Source organism: Lactuca sativa, chromosome 5 (assembly GCF_002870075.4).
Source record: "Lactuca sativa cultivar Salinas chromosome 5, Lsat_Salinas_v11, whole genome shotgun sequence".
In the NCBI taxonomy this organism is placed as follows: domain Eukaryota; kingdom Viridiplantae; phylum Streptophyta; class Magnoliopsida; order Asterales; family Asteraceae; genus Lactuca; species Lactuca sativa.
Genome location: NC_056627.2, coordinates 253,047,378 through 253,072,147, shown reverse-complemented (window position 1 = coordinate 253,072,147; position 24,770 = coordinate 253,047,378). Strand labels below are relative to the sequence as shown.

Sequence of the window (24,770 nt, the reverse complement as noted above, 5' to 3'; positions counted from 1 at the left end):
GTAACACTAAGAATCGCAATCTAATTTAGGCATCAGAGAGCTATGTCGGGGTCCAAATTAGATTGCGATTTAGTTTCTGAAGGCCATAACCCTCGGTTGGACCCCAGAATGACAAAATCTAATTTAACATTAAGATAACAATAAGAATCACAATCTGAATGCCATAACCCTTGGTGTGGCTGTTGATGCCTAAATTAGCTCTCGTGGATATAAAGAACATGAAATCAGACTTAGAATGAAGAAGTTATGGCCTTCGAAAGATTGGCGGTTATAGACCCTAGCCGAGTACACTAGGTGTACGCTAGGAGTACGTCGGGCGTACTGGCTTGAAATCCGGATCACAGAGGCTTCAGCATATGCTTGGGGTACACATGGACTTGTTTAAGTTAGGCCTCAGGCCCAACTGATTGTAGCAGGTCATTTTTTATGCTTAAGGTCATGTTGGGGGTTCTTGGGCCTTAGAGGCCTTGTAGTTGGGCTTGGATGCCTTTTTGGGCTTTTTATGGATTTGGGCCTTAGGCAGGGGAGGGAGGCCCATTGAGGCAGGGGTAAAGGAGCCCTTTTTGCCTTAAGTCAAGTATTAGGGTTTTGGACTTGAGTTTGAGATCATCACTTTAGAAGAAGAAGAGCAATCATAGGAGAAGATGAAGTCATTCGTTCATTAAGGAACCCTAAATCGATTTTTAAAGGAGGAATATATCATTTATTGTTTTGTCATAATTATTATGCCATGTCATAATAGTTAAGCTAAGTCATCATTTAACCTGTAAGAGCCAGTTACTGGTGGGTAATATTGAACAAAACATATAGTTTGTTTGGTGTTTTGTGTACAAAAAGTTTACTTGGATGATGTTTTTAGAACATACCAAACTTGGATGGTGTTTTTTGAACGATTTTGAAACATAGTTACCCCTTTGAGTCATTTCCTATTGTTTTTTTCTTTACTTATTTTTTACTGGTAATTGCCGGTTACACAAGGTCAAATTTGAACAAAAAATGTACTTTGTTGGTGTTTTTTTGTACAAATGCTTTACTTGGATGGTGTTTTTTGGACACACCAAACTTGAATGATATTTTTTGAACGATTTTGAAACATAGTTACCCATATAAGTCATTTTCCCTAATGAAAACCATTTTTTCAAAAATGTTTTGGGACAAATTCCGCGCTAATATATTCTTTAAAGAATACTCTATTTAAATAAGCATAAACAAAAAATTTATTTGGCCGTGAAAATTAGGGATGTCACATCTTATAAGTTATGTAAATATTTCATCTTTTATTCTTCTTCTTTTAATGGGTTTTATACATATATGATAGGTTTATATATGACTTTTGGTTATAAATGGTGTTCAATTTTTTTTAGAGGAAATCACACATAATATAAGTTAAATGGCAGGTTTATTAATCCTAATTGTGAATGTACTAGCGAAGGTTTATTAATCCTAATTGTGAATGTACTAGCGAAGGTTTATTAATCCTAATTGTGAATGTACTAGCGAATGTGTAACAGCCCAAAGCCCAAAAACCAGATAAAATTTTTTATTTTTGAAAATAGAAATACAATCATAATTTATTCTCAAAAATCCATTACATCATTTTGTATCAAATATTAGACTATCAAAACAGATAAATACGAAAAATGCTTGAGAGTGAATTCTACGCCATCAAATATTAGAGTATCAAAACAGATAATTTGTCTCATGCAGTTAGCTTCTTTTTACGATAGAAAAGAACTATTATGATGGGTCAGGATGAATCCATTTCACCCGCTTTAAATCCATGGGTCAAGCTAATCCAAAGATGGATCCATATATCATATTCTCTCAATCCAGATGTGAATCCATTTCACATTCTCTAATCCACATGTCAGTGTTACCTTTTCTGATGTTGATGTTTTATTTATTTATTTATTTTAGTAATATTTGGTCAAATTAAAATTGTTTTATTTTTTATTTTAAATCAACTAATGAGCAAATGAGGGAGGTGATGAAAACTATTTACAAGATAAAAAAAGCGTGGTCTGGAAAATTATGGATAAATAAAGGTAGCAAGCAAAAATTATATGGAGCATGACAGCTCACCCCATTGCCTAACAAAATTTAAAGTTGTTTTTATCTCTCTTGAAGGAGACTTCAGTTATTTTATTTTAAGCCAAACTCAAACATAGGGGAAAAAAGACATGCGAGAGGAAAAAGACATCGGTTACTTATGTTTCTCGTGACATTTTACTAAATAAAGGGCTTTGACAACAAGGAAAGAGAGAGTAAAAAACAGAATAAATGATATAAAAGGGAAAAGATTACATGAATGTGAATCCCAGCTATAACCAGACACTTGTAAATCATGCGGGGAAAAGGACATCGGTTACTTACTTTTGTCGCTATCTGTCATATAAAAGCCTCTTCGGTCTTCACCCACACCCATTTCCACAGGCGAACAACCCAAGTCCTCCTCCGGCAGCTGCTGACACTTCCATCTCAACCGTTTATCATGGCTTTCAACATACTTTCTCAGGCACTGTGAGATCATATCACTCCCACCTTCCCCTTCGAGCTCTCTTTCAGTTTTTCACTCCACCACCGGAATTCGGTGGTAGAAAGTCGGAAAATGGTGATCGAGAAGACTGCGGATAATGGATCATCAGGTGGTAGTGGCGGTGATGGTAGTAGGTCTGAAATGGAGTTACAATCGTTAGCTCATGTGGGCATGAAAAAAATGTCTCAGTCGGAGCTCTACTCACTCTCCCGCTGTTCCTCCTCCGCTTTCGACATCCATAGTACTGAAAATGTTGTCATCCCTAACATTGACTCCGACCACCCGTCTACAATCCCATTCATCACCACCACCACAACCCCTCCTAGCAAAATTTACGCATTCTCTCACCGACGAGGTCATCACCGTCGCATTTCCGCTTCCCTTAACGACGACGCTGACCCACAGCTGACGGAAAATAGGTTCATCTTAAATTTCCTGGAGAAATTAGAAGCGGAGGGCGGGGTTAATGATTCGAACGCTAGCAGAGACATGGTGCCGGTGGCGGATAACGAAGGGGGAGTTCAAAAGAGGAAGAGGAAGAGAAAATCGAAGGCGGCGGAGGAGAACAGTGAAGAATTCGAGGTTTTGGGTGTGATCAATGTAAATGGGGAGGAGATTGATCTGAAATTCTTGGCGCGTGGTGCCGATGGCGCATTTGAAGCTGAGTTAAACAGGATGACGGAGGGGATGGTGCGAGAAGATGAATTTCTAGGGTTTTTAAAGGGTTTAAAAGGGCGGTGGGGCAGCAGCCGGAAGCGGAGGAGGTACGTCGAAGCCGCTGATTTCGTGAAAGCGCTGCCGAGTAACTGGAAAATCTTGCTCTCTTTACGCCCTCGTGCTCGCCGGCCGTCTCTCTATTGCCGGAGATTCGTCAGGTAGTAATCATCACATTTTCTTCCTTCTTTTCACTTTGATTTCTGATGAATTTTGTGGGTGTTTCATGGTATTCATTTCAAATCGAAAGTTGTAGTGAAAGATTTATGTGCATGATTAATGCGCAACTGAGCTAGTTAATCTTGAATCAACAATTCTTTGGTTCTTGAACCAGAAAAAAAAAATGTGATTTTTACTGGTTTTTGAAAGTTGTAGTTTCATATAGTTTAACATGGTTCTTTTTTACTTTGGAATGGACTTGATATATATCAAATTCAAAAAGATAATCCTTTTTTCTAGAAGTTTTTCAATTCCCAAAAGGAACAAGAATTAATTCTTCAATTGAACTTGTTATTTGTTAATTCTTTTATTTAAATATTTAGTTGTCAACTTCTCATGATCGATGGGATGAAGAAGTTGCAAGTTTTAGTAGTAATTTCATTATGTTTTCCATCTTTTGAAGTGCAATTTGTAGTTACTACATTAGCTTTGGACATAATCTTTCCGTTTATAGCTAAAATGTTTTGCACTTTATGGCGTTAGTGATCTACTACTGCTAATCTACCGATGTTTATCATATACATTTGCAAGTACTATTGATTTTTTCATGGATGTTGTAGTTTGTTATTTACCCTTGCTTGTTGCAATTCATGATATCCTATCAATTTACATCATAACAACGAGATGATTTCTATTTCATTTTGGTTGACTTTTTCTGTAATATCAACAATGATAAATGTGATCTCAATTGACATTGAACGTTAGATCTTCCATGCAAGATGAACGGAAACCAAATGTTAGTGATCAATCAATTTGGTAATTCAAAGCCCTAACACTTCACTTCTTTTAAAGTAAACTAAGTGATGTATCTACCAAGTATGGGAAAATAGACAAAACAACCAAAAAGGAAGAAGATTGCAACATGTAAACTTTTGTTTATCGTTTCTCATGCACGTATCCGTGTTGGAAAGGTCCATTTTACCCTTACACGGGTGTTTTGCATGTTTTGGGGCTTCCGTTATCATTCAAGAAACAATGTATACCATGATAATGGCTTTCAATAACTTTCTTGATAGCCTCTTTCTTTGTTGAAATTTAGTTGGTGAGGGTGTTAATTTACCCTTTTTTAATCCTACTTTTTTCTTCATGCCATGGCTGAAAATGTTGCTTTCTTGATTCCATCAGTCCATCAGACATGCATTTCAAATCATGCAAAGAAGTTGCATTCTACTTGAAATCTCAATTTGCAACAAATGATGTCAATCCTATTGAAGGGACCATGTGCCAAGTGGATCTTGGATCGGTAAGTAGATAACAACATAATCATCATGTTGATTCTATAAAAAACCAAGCATAAAAGTTAATTCTTGCACCTTATTTTATTGAATTTCAGGTGGCTAGAATTCCTAAACCATCTATTGTAGAAATAGGAGCTAATGACTTGCATACTATTCGGAGGTTGGATTCGGATACTTTGACCAAGAAATGGTCAACCGTAGAGAATTCACTCGAGCAAAAACGAGTTGTTGCACAAAAGGTCACAAAACAAACCATATCTTTTTCTCTTTGTAGTAAATATATCAATGACTATATTGCATGAAATACAACATACTTTTTTATAGGCAATGTACTTACACTTCTTTAATGAAATGTAATGAGTAAAAAACTAAGTACATTGCTATTACGGTATAATTTTTGTTAAAGTAGATTGTGTATATCGGTAGCAAGTTTAAACCGTTTCTAAAACTAAAATAGATTTAAACTCTATCAACTTATTCTTATCTTTGAATCTTTAATGGCAGGAAGTTGACTTGGAAAATATCCCCATGAATGGAAAAGGATCATCAAGCTTGACAAAACCATCAAATGAACCAAAAAACAATTCTGAAGTGAAGAGAAACTTGAAAACAAGATGTATGTGGTGTCTTGTTGAATTCTTTTATGGGTCTGTTGATGCAGAAAGTCTCGTGATATGTGCAAAATGCAAAGAAGATATCTCTGGAGAATTAGAAAATAGTGTGTCAAGGTTTTATCATCATGCAAACAAGTGATGTGTTTTTGACCTAATGCCACCACCTCTTTTCATCAAGGTAATTTCTTCTTTCTTAACATTTCTGGGAATATCACGTCTTTTCTACCATATTCGGGAGAATTAATTAATGTTAATGAAGTTCTATTTGGTTTCTTTATTTTGCACGTTGGATTCAAGAAGACAACTGAAGAAGCTCGTGAGTGAAGATTTTGGTGGTTGCATATGTATGTAAAGTGTGCAGTTTGACTTTTTAGGTTTTAGTCGATGGTTTGCCATTAGGTCTGGTATAGAGTTATATGGTATTTATGAACTACATGTAGCAGGTATATCTTGTTAGGCTTTTATATAGAGTTGGGTCTGATATAGGGTTATATGGTATGTATGAACTACATCTAGCAGGTTTATCTTGTTAGGTTTTATATAGAGTTATAAGGTATCTATGTTTTTATTTTCTTTTTTTTGAAACAGCAAAAACTTTATTGAAAAAAGCTAGCAAGAAGCACAAAAGGAGCAATTACACATGATCTAGAGCCAATTAAGGGCACGATCAAACCCATTTCCAATTGACCTAGCAATCTTTCCAATAGAAAGATCCAACATGGCAACATTATTTCCAATTCTCCTTATCAAAAGAAGTCTACACCACTAAAAATCTTATAAATACCTTCAAATCAATACCAACATTGAATATTATTAAAATTATATATAACAAATAAATGCATATATATAGATCAAATCTAAGATCTGTAAAAACAACTTCAAAAGCATCTGAATATATATCACTTTGATATGTTATAAATTTCATTTGCTGAATTGAGTTTCTTTTATCATTCCTTCAAATTGTTCTCTTCTCATGTTTGTATCCTCGGATTTCCTTATTTCTATCACATTTGCATCCTTAGTTGTTTCATAACTCAAACATAAGGTATGTATTTTTGCTTTAATATATTGCATATGTTTGATGTGATACGTATAGATTGAGGATATTAGTGTAAATCATTTATATTATAATTTGTTTTGAGGTTACATTCGTTTATATTCGTTATTTTCGCTTGAATTGTCCATTTTATAAATAATTTATATTGGAGTAGTAATATTAATATTAAATATGAGAATTGATTCATCTAGGGTGACCAATCAATTTTGATTGCTTCAAATATTCTTAGACATAAAATAAGGTATATGGACAATCTAAGAATTTAGTTTATACAAATGTGTGAGTTGAAAAAATACATATAAATTGAATATGTTACTATATTGCCAATATTCTAAGATATATAATACCGGACTCTTCTTGGACTCTTCTGACCATCTCCAACACGACATTATTCTCTTACATAAAAATGATAGAAACATTTTTTCATCTATCACTATACATCATTTTGCACCAAAAAAATGTATCTCATATTAGCTGTTATTTATTTATTTATTTATTTTTAAACCTTGTAGAAGTCTTAAAATAACCTTACAAATTATTATTTTTTGCATATTTATTTTCAATCTTTTTTGTTGTAAAAACTTCATAAAATATACTATTACAAAATTATAACCAAATAATTATTACATTTAGAATATATCTAGTCATGTGTAATAAACTGCAAATAAAATATTTAATAATTATTGTATTTAGAATATACCTAGCTATATTTTATAAACTAGAAATTAATAGATATGAAAATTGAGAGACTAAAAACAATACATTAAACTTTGACACCTTTTTGGTGTCTTCACATCAAAATATTTAATATTATTATATTATTCGTTTACATCATTTTGATGTAGGAAATGAAGTATGATAAAAGATGATTTTATATCATTTTTGTTAAAAAAAAATGACATTTGGTGTTGGATTTGAGATACCTAATAAGTGTCTCCTTAGACATATGTGTTAATTAGCCGAGAATGATAAAAATTATCGGGCTCAAATTTGTGTCGGGATTGAAGAAAAAAATGTCACCTACAAAATTATTTAGTCAAGAATGAGAAAGTATATTGGGTGTGCATTGACCTTACATTTAATGTAGTTGTATGTTAGTTTTTAGAAAATATAATGATATTGCAGTGAATTGCAATACATTTTTACCATCACGTATGTAAGTCTCTTTTTTAAACATAACATTCATGCACAAAGTCATAATATATCTAAGTTTGACTACAATGAAGGTGTATACAAAAGTGTTACAGTGTCATGAATATATGATTATCGATACAATGAACTGGAAATGATTACCCGCCTAATCTACGGAGCTGTATTTATTATCGGAAATGAGGGTGTCAACGGTGAAGCTTCAATTCCATGTAGCATCATAAGAATAAAAAAACATAACCCAATCACGTTCTTTTACCTTCCTCGCAATTCTCTTTCTGTTCCTGATCCTCTCTTATTTTCTCATGTCTCTTGTGTTTGTATTGATTGTACACCATGTGTGATGTTGTATTGACTATACAAGATATTGTATTTATGGACATAGTTTCATAATTGGTGTTGAAAAAAGGAGTCTGGTTGAATTATACAAGATATGTTTTTATAACAGATACGTTTTAATATTTTCACTTTATTTAATGTTCATTTAAACATACACATACATACATACATACATACATACATACATACATACATATATATATATATATATATATATATATATATATATATATATATATATATATATATATATATATATATAGGTAGTATAATCATTTTATGTATAATACAAATATATGAAATAAAATCAAACAACAAAGATTACCGGAACAATTTAATAAAAAAAATTAAAAACTAAGTACATAGACCATATCATAAGGACTATTAGTATATTACTTTAAATCATAACACAGTTAGGATGCCACAAAACTTTGCTGCTTAAGAATGTTGCCACATAACTTTTTGAATATTAAGAATTTTGCCACAAAACTTTACCACTTAAGAATGCTGTCACAAAACTTTTCGACATTGTCAATTCGGGTCCCTACAACACACATATGAATAGTGACTAAAAATTCTGCCACAAACCTTTAGCACTTTGTTAATTTTGGTCCTTGAAAATGAACACTATAACGTTTGACATATTGTCACTTTTTTATCCCTTACATAAATGGTATGGATTTTGTTCTTGACATTTTTGGTACTTATATGGGCATTGCTATTATGCATCCCTATTTAATCCCTTTTGTCATAAATTACATAAATGATTCTTGCATTTTAATAGCTTATTAAGAAATCATCTACTTATGATATTTTTTATTTAGTTTTTTGTTTTAAATGCAACGATTTTTGTGTTTTTTAAAAAAAAAAAAACATGACTTGGGCAAAGCCCGAGATCACCTACTAGTTCATATAATTTACCCGATAATATTAGAATTATATAGAGTTAAATTATTTTGGACCATAAATAAAGGGAAATAACAAATTATTCTAGAATTAAATAGACTTAAAATTATTTTGGACCATAAATAAAGGAAATAACCAAATATTCTTTTACCTAAAGACTGACCCAAATAAAAAAAGAATAGAAAAATTAAAAACTAAATACATAGATTATCCCGATTATTCATATAATTTACCCTATAATATTAGAATTATGGACTTAAAATTATTTTGGACCATAAATAAAGGAAAATAACAAACTATTCTTTTAAATAATAACCAAATATTAAAGCCCAACGGACCAACTATTTAAACCCAGAGAAAGAAAACCTCAAAATCTTGTTTTAGGGTTTTACCAGAAAACCACAAACCGTCCCCTGCGTCGGTGTAGAACTCCGCCGCTGCCTTCTCCGTCGCCGCCTCTTTGTCTCTGCCTTCTGCGCTGATTTCTTCGTCCTTGTCATAAGGTAAGGGTTCAAGGATTCTTTATAGATCGACTGCTTCTGTACAATATTTGATAAAATGTTCGATTTTTCTTAGTTTTTTGTCAAACTCAGTATGCTTTTTATTGAATGCCCAGAAAGAGCAACCTAATGGAACATAATTGTTCATGCTAATGACTTATTAATAGTTTTATTTGATTTTCTGGACTAACTCTACAAAACTACTCTCCAATCTTTCTGATAACATGTTCGAGATTAACTCTACAAAACCACTCTACCCATCTGACAAGGCTACTTCTGCTTGAGGCGTCAACGATGAATACGAATTTTGGCAATTTTCACGAAGTTTATTATTATTATTTTTTTCTGTTTGTATGATATCAGAGCATCTACCACCACATCTAGCACAAAGTGACATATCTTTTAGGGTTTCAACTTCCAGGACATCATCCATGTCTCTAAATCATCTAAGACTACAGATGTTTAAGTATCACAATCCGCAAGATTTTCAAACCCATCTTTCAAATCACCAAACTGAAGAGTTGGTGAATCTTCATGGGTTTCATTCAAAGAATCGTTTTTTAGTATAAATACTTGATAATCACCAGTAGAAGAATCTGGCAACTTCACTCATGATCCACTAGTTGCATCATCATCATTTAGTTCAGTCTCTTCAGTTTCATGTGCATAACTTGCATTCCTACTAGTTGTCATCTATGTAAAATGATGAAAATGAAAGTATGTTATCTGAAATTGATGAAGTTAAATATCTTAAAGTAGGCATTATTCAGTTTTCACATAGAGTTTAAATAGCTAATAAGTTCTGCAAAACGAGGTATTTAGATGTGAATATTTGTGAATGCAGATAGAAAAACCTGTTAGAAAAAGTTCTATTTATCCTCAGGCTTCATTCATAACTCCATTTTCTGTTTGTTTCAGAAAAAAATTGGTGTTGATTGAAAGATTTTGCAATGAGGTTGGAAAAATGCTGGTTTTGTTCATCTACTGTATATCCAGGACATGGTATCCAGTTTGTGAGAAATGATGCAAAGGTATTTTTTTTTATGTAGATTATACATTCATGTTTCTTTGGTACATTATTATCAATATTTACATGATCTTTGGAATTACAGATCTTTAGATTTTGTCGATCAAAATGCCACAAGAACTTTAAAATGAAGAGGAATCCTCGCAAGGTGAAATGGACCAAAGCTTATAGGCGTTTACATGGCAAGGACATGACTCAGGTACACATCCTTAGATTTTTGCTCTTTTGAATTGATCAAAAAAAGAAGAGCTTAATAAGTTAAGTACTAACCATATTTACAAATTTGCCCTCAAGGATTCGACATTTGAATTTGAGAGGAAACGCAACAGGCCAGAGAGGTATGACAGAAACCTCACAGAGAACACACTCAAGGCAATCAAGACAATTGACAAAGTCAGATTCCGTAGGGAGGAGACTCACCATAAGAATAGGTATTTTATTTTTCTTTCTTTCTTTAATCCCATTTTGTTTATTTTTATTATATATTAATATTAACTTTTTTATGATGATGATGATGATGATGATGATGATGTAGGATGAAGGGTAAGGCTGCAAAGGAAAGAAAGGAGGCTAGAAAGGAACATGATGAGCAACTCCACATGGTCAAAGCTCCTGGTGCAAAAGAGTCAACTGCCATACCAGCTTCAAAGGTCAAAGTCAATGTTCAACATGAATCTGCTGATAATCGGATGGAAGAATGATATGTCATATGCTGTTGTGCTTTTTATGTTTTTGCATTGTAAACACCCTTACATTATTCAAGTAGTTGAATCTTTGAAACAATTGGAGTTCATCTCTCAAGTTTTGACATATGATTTATTTGGTGTCTTGATATGAAGTAATGACTACATTATAGTGCTGCACTTTCAATGCATTTGGTGTCTTAATGACTACTGCATACTTTGAGAAAAAATTGCTTTGTATTTGGATGACATTGTTATAATTGGGTAGATTTTTTGGAGTACAATGTTGTAAAATAGAAGTAGGATGCTATAATAACAAATAAATGAAAGTTTTCTCATCCGATTTAGCTCTATGTTAATTTCAAACATGTTAATGTGGTATATTCCACCAGACCATAAATTTCTTGTCTTTTTGTATAAACAATTATCAGATTTTTGTTTTTTTTTCTGTTAAAAAAATTAAATCATAACTTTATCATTAATAAACCTAAAATCCAGGACAAAAATATAACGTTTGAATTCCAATTTCTTTCTCATAGAAAATTGTTGAGGTCTAAACAATACATATTGCTTTCATGAATAGAATTGAACATAAAGCTTTTTTATTTTTAGAACAAAGTTGAATAAAAATAAGCAAACAACATACAATATAACAAATACTGGTAATCTTTTATAAGCATGTTGAAGAACTTTTTTTGTAAATATAATTTGTCAAAAGTAATACATAGATTTCGTAATGTATATTTATAATTTCAAGTTGATAAAACAAATAAATATAAAAATAAAATAAAATAAATAATTGCTAACTCTTTTAACGGGCATAAATGAAAATAATTGGTTCAATTTGAGAAAACCATTGTGTGTAGCATGCTGAAAACCTTCACATTTCAAAGAAAAGGATAATAATTGGTTCAAAGTCAGAGGCGGACGCATGATTTTACAGTAGGGGTTGCACGGTAGTAGAAAAAATAAAAAATTCGAAAAATTTTCCACTGCAGCCGGAAAAGTTAGGGTTTGCCGGTGCCACCGTGGACCACCCCTAGGTCCGCCCCTGTTCAAAGTTTGAACTTTACAGACAAAGTTAAAAAATGCTTCAATGTTGAATATTTACTTTCGAATAAAAAAAACATCTACCTAATTATAGCAATGTAAGCTAAATATTTAAGAGAACGATTGAGACTCATAATTTCAAGGGAGGCTCGCTCTGAGAAGAAGGAACATATTTTTCATTACACTGCACAAAACAGAAGAGGACATCATGATGTCGTGATGAAAGTTACTGTTTTTTTGGGGTAAAAGGAAGAAATTACAACGTACTTTCATTTGTTTGTTTATTATATTATAGCATTCTACTTTCATTTCTTCCTATTACAACATTGTACTTTGAAAAATTCACCAAATTATAGCAATGTCAACAAAATATGAAGCATTTTTCACTACTATATATAAGTAGATTCTTGAGTGTTGATTCACAACATTTTAAAGCTTTCAAGAATAAATGTTGCTACTGTCTTGTTCATTTGTCTGTTGAAAATCCAAGTTTAAGAAGTTTTTATCTTGCTGTTGAAGAAAAAAAGAAGAAATATGATACTTGTGGTCTAAAACTCTTGAAGATTATGCTACAAACATTTTTTTTGCTATGGAATGAAGACAAAATATCTTGGGTTTTGTTGAAAAAGATGGCTTTTGTTGAAGATATCAAGAATATTTTCGAGTTTATACAACTTGGAAATTGTTGTCATGCAAAAGATTGGAGAAGATTTTTTTTGAAGATGTTATCAACAATTTTTTGTTCATCACATGAGATATGATGTTCTAGCTCTTTAATTTGAAGCTAATTGATCTTTGAAAACTATCTTGGACATATGCAATTGTATTATCAAAGCATGTCCTTTACTCCGCCATGTAATGTATTGCCCTTGACTTCCTGACAAGTCCATGTGACAAGCAACCTTAAACCATGCCTTTTGTACCTTTTGTCCCATGCACACTCCACATTTTTACTTTAAACATGCCTTGTCCCCTGACCTTTTACCTTTCTCTCTCCTACTTTTGGCCATTTTTAACCTTCCCAACACTCCATTTCATCTCCATATGTTTTAGGAAAGATTCCCTTTGAGCCTCTATGGTATCAAAATTTCATGAACAATTGCATTTTTTTTGTCATCAACCCTCTCATCCTCGGTGCCCATCACCAAAGACCTAAAGCTAAACCAAAATTTTGCCTTACCCGAGGAGCTCATAAGTATACCGAAGTGAGGTTGTTATCCTCGGTCCCTCTCATCCGTGACCGAAGACCTATCATGTAGTCGCATCTCATGTACCGCATACCTATAGCATACCAGACTCCTTCGCTGATCGCTTCTACTCTTTGCCTATCACAGACTACCCTCTCTACGCAAACAATCCAATCCGTAGTCCTCCCCCTCACTCTTCGCTTCTACTCCTCGGTACTTCATTCCAACCCTCCCGAAGACCCTCCCTTTACCCGGAAACCTTCCTCTTTGGTATCTACCCTAACCTCTACTCGGAGACTTCTGTCTTCGGTCAACATACTGCCTACTATCCAACCATAACCTGCATACTCCACTCCTCGCAAATCCTTCCGCTCCTCGCTACCTGATCCTTCCCGATGACCTCTCCTCGGCACATAACCCATTCCCGCAGACTACTCGCTGCAACTCCTAGTCCTCAGTAGACTTGCCCCCTCCTCGGTACTCAACCCTCTACCCCTCCTCGGAAATTAGCCATCTCTCACCCTTCCTTACTCCTCCATTCTCATTGCAACCCCTCCTCATTTCTTAAAAAAAATTATTCTTTTTATTTAACACTCATTTAATTTTTTTACACCATTTTTTTATTCAGCCATTTTTTTTGCTGAAACCTAACAAATACCTTAGCATTTTAATTTTTTTTTATTAAAACCAATTCATTTCTTTAGTTTACTTTAAAACCATTTATTTTATTTTAACACCAGTTTTTGCCACAACCCAACCCATGATCTGAAGCATTTTTGTGAAGAATTTTTTTTACTTGATTCCATTTATTGTCTTCACAAAAGAGATCATTCAAGAATTTATTGAAGCTTCGATGGTCACAATGGAATCCATACCACAGGCATACATCATATTTTTCTTTGCGAGGATTGTACCGCAGTAGCGTCTGATCAACAAAATTGTTTCGCAACCTTTGCTCTACGAAGACTTTTTATGACTTGTCGCTCTTGATCTTCAGTTGACGAACCATGTATCTTGAGCATATGAACTTTATTTATTGAATACCACTTTAGGAGTTCCGACACCGCAGTTTGGGTACATCAATATTTTTCAACATAACATAGATTGTTCATGCAGAGTCTTTATTGTTACTTCGGTACTTGTTCAGACAGTTTTTAGTTACAGAATCAACCGACTACTTATGACCGAAGAGTATTTATTTTACTCTCATTCTCGTGTTTCATTGAGACCCTTCATACATCTAGGGAGAGTGTAATGTCCCAAAAATAAGACAATAAAATTTTTCATTTTTAGATTAATAAAACATCAATCACATCATTGTCATAAAACCAAAGCTATCAAAATGTATCGATACATCATCAATATCAGAGTAAATCACAAAATGCATAATCGAGTGGTGTATGCTCTGCAATCGTCCCGAGCTCTTCCCTTTGGAACCAGAAGTACCTGAAACATAAACTGAGAACCGTAAGCACAAAGCTTAGTGTGTTCCTCAAATACCACAAACCATACATACATAAATAAACATATAATGGGCCCCACCTGACATCGAGCCCCGCTCGGTATATAGATTTGTCAGTCATCGTGCCCCGCCCAACATACATATAAACATATAAACATATAAACACATAACACATGCAATAATCACGAAGATACATATCATACAAAATGGTCATCAGGCCCCGCCAAGCGTCGGGCCCTGCCCGGTAAGCATACGAGTGCATAACACATGCAAGAGTCATGCAGACATCTAGCATCCTAACATAGCAAAATCATGGGCCGACATTGGTTCCTTCGGCCCGCTAAATATGGTAAAGAAACTCCCCTCGCACTTTCGAATCTCATAGAAAGAATCTCTGGCTGCTGGATCGCTAAAATCCTCACGCTATAAATACCAATGACATCCAATTAATAATTGGATTCCAATCCATAACCATCAGTCCAAAATTAGGTAAAAAGACCATTTTACCCCTTACCTAGCTTGGTCCAAGACTAAGGCCCAAACCTACAATCCGAAAGGCCCAATTCCAAATTAATCACCCAAGTCATGGCCTAATTTTCTAAATTGGGCCCAAATCCCTTTGTGGGCCTTTTCCAAGCGAACCAAAAACAAGTATCAACCCAAAAACTTGATAGCCCATCAAGGCCCTAAACATCTAAGTCCAAACATGGCCCAAACCGAAATCCCAAGCGTCTGAAGCCCAACTTGTTAAGTACGCGGGGTGTACTCAACACGTAAGTGCAACATACTCACTTTACGGCTTATACGCTAAGCGTACCCGCTTAAACGCCCAACGTACTCCCCCATTTGTCCAAATTCTATTTTCATGCTCTTAATTGATTAAGACTTCAACCCAAACTCAGATCTGACTTCCTTAGGATGGTTTATCACATAAAGTTGCCAACTTTATGTGCATGTATTGCTTAATGAGGCTCTTAGAGCTCAAAAGAGCTTAATAAATGACTTAATGCATGCATGAGACCCTCAACACCATAAAGTTTGCACCTTTAAGTTTAAGGAACCCTCAAAACATCTAGATCTACAAGATTTAGCTTCTAAAACGACCTTAAACCATCAAGTGTGACATCCCTATTTTTACGGCCCGAAAAGAACGATTTGTTTATACTTTTTTTTTTTAAATCAGAGTATCCATTTTAAAGAATAATATTGTGGCATTTGTTCCCAAAAAACATGATAAAGATATTATCAAAGCATTTCCGAAGAAATTTATTTTATTTATATTAAAACATTTGGGATGTCATCGTTAATACAAAAACATAAGCATAACGAAATATTACAAGCCTTACAGTATTTGAACTAGTGGCTTAAAACTCCTTGAATCTCTCAGCAGAATGTATCTTTAATATCGCTACCTGTGATACAATAAACTGAGTAAGGTTAGGAAACCCGGTGAGTACATAGTGTTTTCAACCCACAATAATATAATTGTTATGTTTAATCATCAAACAATTAACCCAATTTCCCATCCCTATTATCTTCCTTATTCTTAAGAATCTTCCTAAGAATCATCTATTCTTCATTTATTCATTCCTAAGGATTGTCCTAAGGAATAGGCACGGAGTCCATCACTGCCAGGGTTATCTAACAGGCACTAAGTCCATAGTTGCCAATGGCACAACTGCTAATGTTATCTGTTAGGCACTAAGTCCATAGCTGTCAATGTTCATTTGTAAGACAATAAGTTCATAGCTGCCAGGGTTTTTAGAGTACATATGGTAAACACGTAGTTCAAAGGTTATATATTAGGCACACCTGCCAATATTATCCATTATACTCAACTGCCATGATATTTATAATACATCTGGTGAACACGTAGTTCAACTGTTATCTATTACACACAACTGCCAATATTATCCATTAGGCGCAGCTGCCACGATATTTAGAGTACATCTAGCGAATACGTTGTTCAAAAACACCTATAGGTTGCGAGTCTGCTAGCGTTCCACTTGACTGTCTAGAATAGTCTGTGGTTGTCATCTATACTCTACTAGATGACTGGATCAACGTTAAAGTCAAGGCTTCTCATCATCTTTCACCTCTCAACATCTATATCGTCTTTCATCTCTCATCATCCATATCATCTTTCATCTACCCATCTTTACCTAATATATTTATAGGTATAAAAATACATATATAGTTTAAATCAAATAAAACATGTGTAAATCGTTCATCTAGCATAGATATCAGGAACATAGATAATAAGCACATATATCATGTATTATTCTTAAATACTTCATATTTATGTGTAATATGAAAGTAACTATGCACTCACTTGTTAAAATGATGACTCGAAATTCGGGCAACGCTTCGCTTCTAACAATTGTCTTTTCCGTTGACGAAACCTAGTATTATTATCACTAGATTTTAGTCTAATATTTATTGCGACTAGTTATTAGTCTAGATTTATCATTAAATCAAAGTATACTTTCATGATGTATCAAGCAAGGAACAACCATGTAGGATTATATCGGAGGTAGGGTCCTTTTGGTATATGAAGTATACTGTTTGGAAAGCCCACTTTAAACACCTCACTAAATCATAGCCTAGACATCATCCATGTATGTAGATCAATCAGTATAACAACTTGGAATCACTGATAAATCTTGTTTATAGGTTCATAATAACGATAATGAACTTAAACATAGGTTATATACTTAAAGTTGGGTAAGCATAACTCACTTACAAAGGGGTTTAACGAGGAACTAGGCTCTGCGCGGGCAGAACTTTTGAGCTGAAAGCTCTTCTTCTTGGGGCCTTCTAGTGCTCCGGGACTCGCGTCTAACTCCTAGGAGGTGCTAGGGAAAAGTTTATAGGGTTTAGGGGTGTTTGGGAGAGAAATGGATGAGAATATGTGAGAAAAATGAGTGAAAATGCCTTCTATTTATAGGCTGCCAACAGCCGCGTACGCATTGGTACGTTGGGCGTATTGGCCAAAAAAGCAGTACGTTGGGTGTACTTCGAGTTACACTGGGCGTACTCTGTCCAGGTGTCACAATCTCATTCCAAGCTGTGGGGAGGAAGGTGTGGCCTAGATCTTGCCACGTATCACTCGTTGGTTAATCATAAACATTAGTTATCTTCTAGATTCTATAACTTTCACATATGAGCTTCTTTTTGACGTTATTTATATCCACACGCATGTAACAATTTGATCTACAACTTTCGTTTAGATTCCATCGGCTAATTTTGAATTTATTTTTAAAGTTATATTTTAACAGGCTTACACAGTTAAAGTCTATTAAAAATTCATAGCTTTGTCACCCGATGTCCATTTTCGTCTTTCTTTATATTGTTGAGCTCCTATTAACGGGATCTTCAATTCTTGTTTAGGTCGTTTTGGCTAATAATCGATCGATCTAAAATTCGATTTCCGGGTTGTGCACTACTGTGCTAAATCTTAGAAAAATCATAACTTCCTCAAATGAAGTCAGATTTGGATGTTCTTGTTATATACGTTCTCAGTTTAACGTATACTACGACTTTTTTTAGATCACTAAGGCCAAAAGTATTTCATCAAAAATTTACTTTTTACGATACGCGGAGCTGTGCTGATTTTGTCGCAAAACTTCGACGGGTCATAACTTCTTCATCATAAATCGGATTTCAACGTTCTTTATATGTATGAAATCCTTGTGACATATAATATAATTTGGTTAAGATTATTTATTCTAAATAATCTTCTATCAAAAAGTCATTTTTAATGTTTATTGTCTCTAAATTGACTAGCCCAAATCTGCAGGCGTGACAGTTATCTCCCCCTTAGGATGATTACGTCCCAGAACCATCAATGAGATAGGGCTTGTGTAATGACTCCATATGTTATCTATTCATCATAGGTAATAACCGTAGCTCCTATGTCCTTTGAAGTGAGTATCTTACTTGCGGACTTCTTAACTATTGGCGGTGCTCAATCTTGTACCCAATCTTCGTACTATCTTGGACTTTCAATCGTAACATTCGAGTTACAAATTCGATCCTTATTGGAGGCTCCTGATCCTTCTTAAATAGACTTAACTTAAAATATGTTCTTTACTTCAATTATCGTAACAGACCGATGAGTCATGTTCTAATGAAATCTCATCGTATGATGCAATGCTTAAACTCAGGTCTTTTAGAGTCAAATTCCAAAATGGAAGATACCTTCCTTCATGTTCTAAAGTGGTATAATCATATTCTAGCATGTAAAACTTCTAGCTAAAAGCTTCTTATTTTCACGGTAATTGTGATACTTCTATTGATCGCTTCAATTATCTTTCAATTCAATTTTATGGCTTAAGTCGGATACTACATCGAACTTGGTTCTCTAAACCACGTAGAATGCATATCTTAGCCGGAATCGATTTGATATGAATTCTAGGGTCAGAATACCATTCATCTTCTTAGTCATTATCGAAACGATGGTAACTACATATATGAATAAGACGGAATCAATTACTAGTGCCTTGGTAACCTTGTGACTTTCCCCGATCCAAGTGCGAGTCCTGTGCTTCCGGTAGTATAGGCCTCTACTACCTTTCACACCTACTCATACTCGTCCCAAGTATTGCCTCGTATTTCTCCAAGTTACCACACAAGAAAAATCATACAACAACTTAACACATCAGATAACATAATCATGGTTTATATTATTTCTTGAAAAGATTACATAGATATTCAAGTTCACCCTACAATATGCCTCTTATATTAGGGTACACCACATGACACTATCTATATGGCTACTTTATATCTCGCTTCTTTGGATATATATATATATATATATATATATATATATATATATATATATATATATATATATATATATATATATATCCTTACTCTTGATCCCTTGCATTGTCACCTGCTTCATTAAGGATCATCTAGAATGCTCTTGCATTTGACTTGGTGGCGCATTAGGTCTTGCTGCTTCATTTTTCTTCGGTCAGTCCCTAGAAATATTCCATTCTTCATTACATCCGTAACAAACCCTCTTGTTGAATGTACACTCATTGGTGTAATTCCAAGTCTTCCCACACTTGAAACAAGTCACCATCTTGCCACATTTTCCATAGTGTTTCTTTTTGCACTTCTCACACCATTTTGCTTCACCTCCTCCTCCTCCAGACTTGGAGAACATGCTGTTCTTGTTGGAACTTAAAGATCTCTCAAATTTCCTCTTCTCGCCAACTTCCACCTTGTTGGCAGTTCTGTTTGATTAGGTATCTAAGCTCATAACTATAATTGATATGTACTTGAATCGATAGTAGCACGATCCTTTTGGGTTGCCTTGATACTAACAACTAGACAGAATGACCTATTGCGAAAGAGGAAAAAATTATTATTTGGAATAATAAAGTAATATAGAAATTTGATTTATTAATGTATTATGAAAATAATAATTAGAAATCAAGTTATTTAATTAATATTTAATCAGAAATTAATTTGGAATTAATTTTGGGATTAAATGAATTAATTAAAAGTACAAGGGATGTTTAGCAATTAATTAATAGCTGTGGTTTTGGGATCTTGGACCACCCTAGAAGGGTTGGACGAAAACCTATAGGGAGGCCCTAGAATTTTTGTCAAAGGCCAAATGCTTGTATGTCTAATAGAGAAAACATAAATCCAATATATTATGGTTACATAGGATTGTTATGCTCAAAACACATCAATGGTATCAGAGCCTGATTTTTGTTTTCAATTACATATGATACAATTGATTGAACTTGAAAAAATTAGGGTTTATGGCAATTAAACCCTAGGCCTTATAATTTTCCCAAATTAGGGTTTCATAACCCTGGTTTTCGAAAATTTGCTAAGGGTTTTTAACCCTTTCCTTTGGCCTCCTAAATTTTGAGATCTAGGGTTTCCTAACCCTAGGGTTTTCGAAAATAAGGCAAGGATTGAAAGCCTTGCCTTCCACCCCAAGCCATGATTTCGAAAATTAGGGTTATGGGTAGGGTTGTTATTTTTGGTAATTATCTTCTTAATTTCTTAAGTAGATAATTAAAGATTTTTTGATATATCCCTCCCATATTTTCAAGATTTAGGGGATAAGGGACTAGGTTAAATTAATTTGTTTAATTTAATTGATTATCTTTAATTTATTTAATAAATTAATTAAAGGTTTAATTAATATATAATTATTAAATCAAAGTTTTTAAATATTAAAATCTAAATTAAAATTGTTTTAATTTTTGAAATTTTAAATAGATTTAAAACCCCTAGTATTTTGAAATGTTTAAAATACACTCATATACTATATATGTAAAATTAAAAGTTTAATATTTACTATATGAATAAGACAAGTTAGTCGAACCGCTAGTACGCCTCATCCACGAAGCCGATCTATAAGGGGAGTTTAAGGAAGCGGCCTATAAAATAACCGCCATCGGGTATCCATTCTTACCCACGGCTCCCTTGATTGGTGGAGGGTTGTTAGCTGAACGGGTTTGATAGGACACTTAATTCTCATTGGTAAGTATAATGGAATAAATAAAGTAACTAAATGTTTTATTAAATTCTCAATCTTAGTTACTTTAAGAAAATATGAATTTGATGCTAATCCATGAAATTGCACATTGCACTTTATAAAAGTCGTTAATGGAGCGTGTGTGGTTAAACGACACACTAATATGGACTAATAAAGGGTGGAAATGGGTGTATCGTAAATTATCATTGATTAATGGACGTGTGTGGTTAACCGACACATTAATTTGGTGATAAATGACATCGAGAATGCCAAGCTAATTTGCATGGTTATTCAAACCTTATTTGTGATCCTTGGTATCCCAGTCACAAATGGAAAGGGCATAATCGAGATTAAACATGCCATTAAATAGTTCAATGAATCTCAAAAGATCTAGGAATTTCATTTAAAACCTAATTCATTAAATTTTGTTTTTCGTGGTGAAATTGATAAATCATCATTTACCTACCTTTAAATAATTTGCAATTAGATTACGACATCCATTTTCTGAATTGTGAATTATTTAGTTGGATCCTAGCATTGATATTTCATTTGGGTTCTCTTATCTAATCTAAACTTGTCCTTTTTGTCTTTCAATGAATCTCAAAAGATCTAGGAACTTCATAACTTCTTCGTCATAAGTCAGATTTCAGCGTTCTTTATATGGACGAAATTCTTGTGACATATACTATACTTTAGTTAAGACTATTATTCTAAATAATATTCTATCAAAAATTCATTTTTAACGCTTATTGTCTCTAAATTGACTAGTTTGAATCTGCGGGAGTTACATTAAGACCAACCAAAAGGGACCAAAATGGCCAAAAACAAGTCCAAAAGAAGATCCATAAGGGAAGTTGACAAGATAAGATATTTATAACTCAAATGACTCACAAAAGGAGTGATGATTTTGGATCTCTAAGCTTCACACTAAGCAATGAACCTTCAGTCTTCCTCCATCCCTTTAAAATGAGCAATAAAGCACCAACATTTCTTCTTAAGAGCTCAAAGACACAAAATGAACGATAAGGATTGAAAATTTGGGTTTCACTAAACCCTCGTATGCCCAGCGTAACACTCGTACGCCCAACGTACGAGGCTCGAATCCACGATCAGATCTCCCCCTTAGTACGCTAAGTGTACCATGTGGTACGCCCCATGTACTAGCTTCTCAACTAGTACGCGAAGTGTACCCAATGGTATGACTCGCGCACTAAACCCAAGGAACAAATTTCAATATTTAACATAAAAAAGGCTAAAAGGAAACATACCCACTTCAAGTCTTACAATTGTCTCCCAATTGAATCAGACTTCGTCCTCGAAGTCTGCTGCTTTGAATAATTTAAGGTAGTGCTCCCTCATCTCCTCCTCCGGCTCCTAAATCCACTCAAAATCCTTGCGGTGCTGGCATTGCACCTTCACCAACTCCACAGCCTTGTTCGTCAAGGTTTTCATCTTCCGATCAAGGATCGCCACCGGTCTCTCAATATAATTCAAACGGTCATCCACCTGAATATCCTATAATGGTACCACTGTGAAAAAATCCACTAAACACTTCCGTAGCTGAGAGACGTAGAATGTGCTATGAATATAATTGAGCTCATCTGGAAGATCAAAGAGATAAGCAACCTGGTCCCCCTGATTCAAAACCATAAAAGGACCAATATACATGGGGCCCTACTTGCCTCGCTTCCTAAATCGGATGACACCTTCAGGAGAACCATATTCCCCACCCGTAACTCTAAATTTGATCGACTTTTGTCAGCATAAATCTTCTGCCGACTCCGAGCTGTCTGGAGCCTGCTCCAAACCTGCTGAATTAGCTCAATAGTCTTGAGTACGACCTTGGCGCTCCCCACAACCTGCTGTCTGACCTCACCCCAGAAAATTAGGGTCCGACATTTCCTCCCGTAGATCATCTCGAAAGGAGGTCGATCAATGCCGGTGTGATAGCTGTTGTTATACGAAAATTCTTCTAATGTAAGATATGTATCCTAACTCCCACCAAAATCCAAAACACACGCCCGCAACATATCTTCTAGGGTCTGAATAGTCTACTCTCTCTGACCATCGGTCTACGGATGGAATGTTGTGTTGAAATGGAGATGAGTGCCCAACTCGTCATGAAACCTCTTCCAAAACCTGGAAGTAAACCGGACATCTCTGTGAGAAACCACTAAAACTGGCGCCCCATGACGTGCCACAACCCCCTGATATAAATCTCAACCAATTTCTCTACAGAAATACTCTTTTGAATCGGAATGAAATGCGCGCTATTGGTCAACCGATATACGATGACCCAGATCGAATCCACTCCACGCGCAGTTCGGGGTAATTCGTGATGAAATCCATAGTAATATCATCTAATTTCCATATGAGAATCTCCAACGACTGCATCTTACCATGAGGCCTATGATGATCGGCCTTGACTTTCCTACAAGTCAAAAGACCGCTCCACATACCTAGCCGCATCCCGCCTAATGCAGGGCCACCAATAATTAGGACGAAGATTCCTATACATCTTCATCGCCCCGGGATGAATGGAGAACCTAGATTTGTGCACCTCCTCCATCAGAAGTTGATGCAAACCGCCCCAATACAGAAACAAAAACCGTCGATGCAGAGTCAACAACCCACGACTAACATAATCAAAGGAAGCCATTTAACCTACAACACAATCACTTTTTCGGTGCTCTTCCTTCATTACCTCGAATCGAGCCTCATAAATCTGCTCAAATAGCAGAGTAATCAAGGTCTTCCTCAAATGTATGTCTCTAATCAGAGTCGCGACCGTCTTGCGGCTGAGAGCATCATCCACCACATTAGTTTTCCCCGTGTGATAAAGGATCTCATAATCATAATCAGTCACTACATCAAACCATCGGAGCTGCCTCATATTCAGATTCGAATGATACATCAAACACCTCAGGCTCATGTGATCTGTGTAAATATTACTATGGACCCCAGATAGGTAATGTCGCCAAATATTGAGGGCGAAAACCACATCCCCCAACTCCGAATCATGCGTCGGATAATTCGCCTCATGAGGCTAAAGCTGCCTCGAAGCGTAAGCGATCGCGTGACCCCCCTGCATCAATACTGCTCCCAAACTAGAGATTGATGCATGACAATAAACCAATAATTCCTCAACACCCTTCGGCAGGGTCAAAATCGGCGCCTCACACAACCGTTGTCTCAAGGTCTCAAAAGTTGCCTGGTGCTCAGGCCACCAGCGAAATGTAACCGTCTTCTTTTTCAGTCGGGTCAAAGGAACAACTATCTTGGAAAAATCCTAGATAAATCTCCGATAATAACCCGCCAAACAAAGAAACTACGAATCTCAGCTGAAGACCTCGGAACCTCCCACTACATCACGACCTCGACTTTGGCCGGATCAACCAAAATACCATTCTGGTTGACAAGGTGCCCCAGAAACTGCACCTGGCACAGCCAGAACTCAAACTTGGAGAACTTTGCAAAAAAGTCTCTCCCTCCTCAAATTCTCCAACACTTTCCTCAAGTGCTCCTCGGGCTGCTCCTGGGTCTTGGAATAAACCATGATATCATCAATAAATACAATCGCA

The 24,770-nt window shown here is 35.0% G+C and overlaps 2 protein-coding genes across 2 annotated transcripts; both read left to right on the top strand.

Moving 5' to 3' along the window:
* Positions 1 to 2,407: 2,407 nt before the first annotated feature.
* On the top strand, positions 2,408 to 5,954 carry LOC111899545 (methyl-CpG-binding domain-containing protein 8). The gene is made up of 5 exons (XM_023895387.3): positions 2,408 to 3,411; positions 4,595 to 4,712; positions 4,803 to 4,946; positions 5,212 to 5,499; positions 5,622 to 5,954. Exons 1-4 carry the CDS (start codon positions 2,609 to 2,611, stop codon positions 5,458 to 5,460), a joined length of 1,314 nt encoding a protein of 437 aa, XP_023751155.1. The 5' UTR covers positions 2,408 to 2,608; the 3' UTR covers positions 5,461 to 5,499; positions 5,622 to 5,954.
* Positions 5,955 to 9,119: 3,165 nt separating this feature from the next.
* LOC111899543 (probable ribosome biogenesis protein RLP24) lies at positions 9,120 to 11,137 on the top strand. Its single transcript, XM_023895386.3, has 5 exons — positions 9,120 to 9,275; positions 10,191 to 10,303; positions 10,385 to 10,498; positions 10,594 to 10,730; positions 10,835 to 11,137. The coding sequence occupies exons 2-5, from the start codon at positions 10,223 to 10,225 to the stop codon at positions 10,998 to 11,000; spliced, it is 498 nt and encodes a 165-aa protein (XP_023751154.1). The 5' UTR covers positions 9,120 to 9,275; positions 10,191 to 10,222; the 3' UTR covers positions 11,001 to 11,137.
* The last annotated feature ends 13,633 nt before the right edge of the window (positions 11,138 to 24,770 follow it).